Source organism: Lathyrus oleraceus, chromosome 7 (genome assembly GCF_024323335.1).
Source record: "Lathyrus oleraceus cultivar Zhongwan6 chromosome 7, CAAS_Psat_ZW6_1.0, whole genome shotgun sequence".
NCBI classification, from domain to species: Eukaryota; Viridiplantae; Streptophyta; class Magnoliopsida; order Fabales; family Fabaceae; genus Lathyrus; species Lathyrus oleraceus.
Genome location: NC_066585.1, coordinates 199,434,411 through 199,440,981, shown reverse-complemented (window position 1 = coordinate 199,440,981; position 6,571 = coordinate 199,434,411). Strand labels below are relative to the sequence as shown.

The window sequence follows — 6,571 nt, the reverse complement described above, 5'->3', positions numbered from 1 at the left end:
TTAGATAGTTTAAGTTGTAAGAAATGGTGTTAGTAGTTTAAACAATACCTTTGAACTTTTTGGTACTTCATTTGGTTAATATATAATTTTATCTTTTGTTTGTCATTTTTAATCATTAAAATTATATATATATATATATATATATATATATATATATATATATATATATATATATATATATATATAGGCCCATTTTTAAAATTAGAACAGGGCCTCTGAATTGATTGGGCCGGCTCTGGCACTACCTACAAAAAGAGTTACACTATACAATGACATATTTTTGGTATTTTGGTTAGTAAACAAAGAAAAAATGAAGTATGATACAATCAAATGTGCTTGGTGATCTCTCCCAATGAAAACCCAATGAATGAGGGGTAAGGAGGATGCCAAGGTGTGATCCAAATGTTAATGCATATGATGAGAATATCATGAGGGATCTTAGGGTCAAAATTGGGGTCTTACACAGCATTGGTAAAAAGAAGGGTTTGTCCATATTACTTAACTAGAAGTATATTGTATAAGAGATTCTTATCAAACCATCTACTAAAATTTCTCAAAGGAAATGAAACCACGTACACCTTTGCTAAAGTGCATGAAGGGATCACTCAGAAACACTTTGGAGGTTGATCCCTAGCCAAAAATATACTTAGGGGCGAATATTATTGGCCACCATGGTTCAATAGGCCAATGATTATGTGAAGAATTGTGAGCAATGATAGGAGCATGAGGATTTTCACAATGTCCCCCCTCCGAACTGCATGTGTTTACATCACCATGGCCTTTCTCACAATGGGGTATTGACCTCCTCGGTCTTTTACCTTTGGGTTTGGGCCAATTGAAATTCTTGATTTTAGCAGTTGATTATTTGACAAAGTGGTGGAAGCGTAGGCGTTAGCCAAGATCACCGCAGCTAACATACTGTAACTTTTCAAAAATAATGTTTTGTCCATGTATGGAATCCCCCAAGATATCATAACAGATAATGAGACACAATTAATAAACAAGAATTTGAAGAAGATGTTAAACGATCTGAAGGTCAAGTAACACTTTACGTCAGTTGAGAATCCCCAAATGAATGGAACTAGAAGCAACGAATAAGGTCTTTCTAAGGGGATTGGAGAAAAACTCAAAGAAGATAAGGGGAGTTGGGCAAAGGAACTCCCTCATAATTTTTGGGCCTACAAAGCATGCGTCATTTGATAATTTGTGAGACACCATTCTAGGTAATTTATGAGATTGAATTTGTTGTCCTAGTCAAGATATAAGAGTTGAGTTGGAGGATAACACGCCTCTTATTTGAGGAAGATAACACATAGGCCATCTGAGAAGTGTTAGACTTTGTGAAATAAAAAAGAACCTTTATCACCCTCATAAGCGCAATTGTGAAATCGATAACTACAACCCAGTTTAATAGACGAGTCCTTTCTCAAGAGTTCTAGTCTGGTGATCTGGTGTTTGGAAAGGCCGATGTTGGTGGAAAGAATACCAACAACGGGAAGATTACAACCAATTGGGAAGGCCCATATAAGCTCAAGCAATATTTGAAATAAGTCTGTAGGTTGTACAATTATGAACTGGAAGCATTTATCTGATGTAATACTTTGATAACATTAATGCAATAGCTTTTGTTGAATTATATGATTGTCCTTTCTAAGTGAAGAACGTGATATATGATTAAGAATGCGAACGAAGCCGTTGTTGGCACACATCTCTCTTCGTAGCTAGCCACTCCATAACGCAAGTTTTGGAGCCCTAGATACATCGACCTTGAACCAAGTTTTCACGCGGGGAATGTAAGGGAAACTCACATTTGGTTGGGCTTGGTCCCTAGAAACGTAAAATCAAAGAGGATGCCTAGCTCATCCACGCCACTAATACGATGAAATAAAATTGTGAAAGACTATATGATGAAATACAATCATAAAGTACTATATAATTAAATAAATTTTTGAAAGACTATGGGATTAAATAAAATCATAAAATACGATACGATGAAATAAAGTTGTGGACAACTGAATGAAAACATAAAGGACTATATGGAAAAATAAAGTCATGCAAAGTCAAACAACAAACAAACATAAACAAAAACGAGGATGGAAGCCCATCAAAGAAAAATTACAAGATGTCCAAGAAATATCGTTATAATCTCGAAACGACTAAAAATTATAAGTATTTATCAGGAAAAACAATAATGTTCATTCCTCTGCACCAACTAATTCCCCCTCCACAACCTCATTATTCGAATCTAGATTTTCACTGGGAGTCTCTTTTCTAGGACAAAATAGCTCAACCTGACTTAAGGCATTCTAGAAACTAGCCTACACGGCATTGAAGTTTTTATTGAGAGAGTCATAAAGCTCATTCTTCATCTCCGCCAAACAATCCTCATATGCCTTTGCCTCATAAGAACAACCATCTTTCTATTTTTGAATGGAAGCCCCCAGCTCTTCAATTTTGTAAGAAGAAGAAGTATTCACTTTATAGGCTTCAACAACTCATTCTCATTCTCTACCAAAAATCCCTCCAGGAGAATGACTTTTGCAGTGAAGTCAAAAGGAGTACTATGTTTTTATATGTCCTTTAGAACCTCATATTCATTGGAAGGGTTTCCAGGTGCTAGCACATCACCTCTACCAACCTTTTCCATTGATATCAAGGTGGTACCCCAGTACATATAAAATGTTGTCTCGACCTTCATTTCCAGCTAAGTTGTATCCGATATATTCCCGATATAAGAATAGTACGTTGTTGGGAGGGATGACTACACTTACTTATAAGAACATGGAACATTTTAATGAACAATTAGGTAAGCTTATATGTGGGAAGAAGATCTTGACTACCATTTAGAGTAACTCCCCCTGGTGCAAGTTATGATAACTTGGACTTTTTAGCAGGGTTGCCTATTAAATCCTAGCCTTTTCCATGATTCCTTTGATGATGTCTCTGATGGAAGATGGTAGCAAGTTATGGGACTTCTTGCACCAACTTTCAAAAGACGGACGCTCTTCTTTTTATACCTGCTTATTAAGTGGGGGCATTCCCTTCTCCCTTGATCGTTCTCGCATTATCTCTTTTGGAGTCAGATTAGTATTCAAAGAAGGAGATGAGGAGGCATTCTTCACCTCCTGGGCTTTCTTCCTCTTGAAAATATCACATACCAACTTTATGGCATCTTCAATACAAATGATAAGAGTGGCAATAAAAAATAATAAGAGGACAATGAAGACAAACTAAAGGATAATTCCCTCATTTCACTAAAAATATTCTTTCTTTCTTTAGTAGTGGTTACATCTACGAAGGATCGAGTATTAATGTATTGTCTCTTCTATTGAGTATGTGGTACTTCCAAAATGTCTACACCATCTTCATAGCCCAAACTCTCCCAAAAGGCATAAAAATCCTCTTCCGCTGTCTCTAGTTTCAATGTTAGAGAGTCAGGAGAAAATCATAATTTTTGGGAGGCCAGATAATGATCTCAGGCCAAACATTTCTAGATCTTATTCCTGCATTTAGTCGGCTTCGAAGAAGAGAGGATGGAGGTACCATTGCAGGAAGAATGCAGAAAGGGGAATGAGAGTCTCTCTTCTGAGGAGTAACGAAGTAATGATCCTTAAATTTTTTCCAACTCTTGAGGTAAACATTAAACACCTTCACCGCCGGTCAGAGCGAGAGCAACCCTTACCCTCTGCTCCTCTCGAGCAAATGTGAATGTCACATTAAATATGTTGAAGAATAATATTAGGGTGGAACTCTTCCTCGATACTTGCACCAATATTAAATTACCTTAACAAAGGCCTAAGCTATTGGTTGCAGTTAGGATAGTGAAATCCTTATATGATTTAAAACCACTTCCTCGAAGCTATTAAATGGAAGTCTAAACTTTAATATAGAAATCATACATTTAGAAAAAGGCACCGAACACCTGTTAAAAGAACTACATATGTTCTTGTCGGGGTCGACGGGGAAAAATCAGTCATAAGATGGCCATACATCCAAATAAGCAACCTTCTAGCTGTGAGCCTCACTGAATTTGGAAACCATCCCCAACAGTTCAGTCTCCATCCAAAAATATTGAGTAGCATAAACATATAACATAAAACCTTATTGGTCCTTTCGAACCATGTCTACCCCACTGTCAGCAAAAGAATAATGTCCGTCAAGAATTTAGGAATGATCCCAAAAGTTGAGATACTCTCTAACCTCATTACCACTAGTTTCTCGACCATTCAAAAACTGAAAAACTTAAATAAAGCGTAAACCCTCGGGTCATCATTATACACCTCAACATAATCAAGATCCGTTTAGGTAACACAGAAGATGAGGGACCAACACCAGCCTCTTTGACAATGGGATGATCAGGGCTCACTCCTCCAACTATTTCTGCAGAAGCATTCATGTTTACACTATAGAGGGGGTTCAAAGGTTTGTTACCATCTTCAATAAAATCCCTATTTTTCTCAGAACTAACCCTAAGGATCCATATCCAAGATTTTTGGGTCTACTACCCCAGTGTGACGCAAAACATCACTTACAACATCGCCATTAGATATTTCTACAACATTCTAAGGTTCACTCATACCTTGGTCTTGGATAAAATAAAAGGAGACAAAGAAATAATGATAAATGATAGAGATATAAATGGTATTTGGAAAATTGAAAGTTTGAAGCGAGAAGTACGATTAAAGGTTTCTCTGAAAATGTGATGAGGCAAGGATGCACAAAATAGAAAGTTAGAAAGGAACAAGTTAAATGGGATTCATTGAGACTCAAGGAAGAAGAATATGAAGTTTAAAAAGATAAGAGGGAAATTACAGTTTACACAAAGAGTTGAAACATTTCTTGAAAGGTGAAATAACCTTTATATATTAAAGTGGGATGAATAGACAAATAATCCAAAATGAAGGGAAATAGGTAGATGAAAATCAACTATCATATTTATCTCGAAAGTACCATAATATTTAAGTATAATTGAGCATCCTAGAGGGAAAATTCACAGCTTACTCTAAGATCCTAAGGCCATGTGTAAGGGAAATCTTTTGAAGTGTCACAATGATGAGACTATAATTTAATGTGCCTATTGCCAAAGTCACTCAATCTGAATATTAGAATCTCTTTCACTTCTCAAATTAAAAGACTCACATTGAGGATCACTTCCCAAGGCAACACAAACCCGGTAATATGGAAGGCTTCCCATTACCATATTATGGTAAGCCTTATAGGGAACTATTTCGATTCAGTTAGAGGCCCAATAACCAAAAGGCCAAATGCACACGCAACCTCCAAGTCTGTATTCGATTCCCACCATGGTTTGTATTTTTTCGTTAGATGCCATCCAAATTTTCTCTACATATTGCTTTTTAAAGCAAGGGTAATTCTAACCGCTTATCATATATAAGGGATCTCGTGCAAGATCTGAGGTACGTTCTAACCATAATTTACTCGCACATCAGTTTTCTCTCAACATTTGACTTGAGAATTTGAGTGCTAATCTTTCTACCGTATCATACATCTTTCTACCATATCATAAACTTGCTTCACCGCACCAAGACTTCGTTATACATTTTTGATTCCATAGATAGACATTGTATAGTCATACTAGTATACTCTCCTTATAAACACACACACACACACACACACACACACATACACACACACACACACACACACACATATATATATATATATATATATATATATATATATATATATATATATATATATATATATATATATATATATATATATATATATATATATATATATTAAACACTGTACATTCAAGCTTATAAAGAAAATTAGTTTTTTATTTTGGATACAAGGAAGGCTAACCACCCAAGAGAAAGAAACTAAGACACAACAAAATAAGGAACCAGAGTTCCTTCTAAATCGGCCTCCATAAGCATTCCTATCTAAGGCGGACAAGAATAAAAACGGCAGAAATGACAGGTCAAAACCTCTTTTAGCAAGCGCATCCGCACAACTGTTTTCAAGTGATGCCTAATAATAACTTTCCACTCAAGATCAATAAGATCTCTAATCCTATTCATTAATGTTCTTCCCATAGGATTAAGAATCTTTCGATTATTAATATCGTTAGCTACTTGAATGGAATCCTCACTAACTTCACCAACTTTCATTCCTAGCATTCTAGCAATCATCAACCATTCCAACACTCCCCGTAGTCCAACAACTAAAGAATTACAAACTCCTAAGTTCTTAGAATAACCGGATATCCACTTTCCAAAACTATCTCTTATAAGGCCTCCACAACCCGCTTTATCGTCAACTTTATTATTGTGCCCTAACAAAACACATGAAGTCATTTTTTAAAGATACTTTATTTTTCATATATTTAATTTTAGAAAATATGACTTATAACACCTATAATTAATTTCTTTCTTAGATTCTTTAATTTGTGTCCTTAAAATACAAATTAACAATATAAAATTACTTTGTGTTGTAAATTAACTATTTTTTTAAAGTTTGTATACAAATAGTAAAAGATATAAAATAGAAGAAGTAGATAACAGTTATATCAAATAAATGATGTATTTCTATTATTATAGATTTA

The 6,571-nt window shown here is 35.2% G+C and overlaps 1 protein-coding gene across 1 annotated transcript; it reads right to left on the bottom strand.

Annotated features, from left to right (window-relative positions):
• Positions 1 to 5,846: 5,846 nt before the first annotated feature.
• On the bottom strand, positions 5,847 to 6,323 carry LOC127102908 (uncharacterized). Its single transcript, XM_051040225.1, has 2 exons — positions 6,009 to 6,323; positions 5,847 to 5,909 (listed from the first exon to the last, which is right to left on the bottom strand). Exons 1-2 carry the CDS (start codon positions 6,321 to 6,323, stop codon positions 5,847 to 5,849), a joined length of 378 nt encoding a protein of 125 aa, XP_050896182.1.
• Positions 6,324 to 6,571: the final 248 nt, after the last annotated feature.

Excerpts from the sequence above, each read along its gene's own strand:
- LOC127102908 (XM_051040225.1), bottom strand. The coding sequence starts at position 6,323 with ATGACTTCATGTGTTTTGTTAGGGCACAATAATAAAGTTGACGATAAA. Across the intron at positions 5,910-6,008 it reads TTATTGATCTTGAGTGGAAA|ATAGGAATGCTTATGGAGGC; the intron begins GTTATTATTAGG and ends TGTCCGCCTTAG.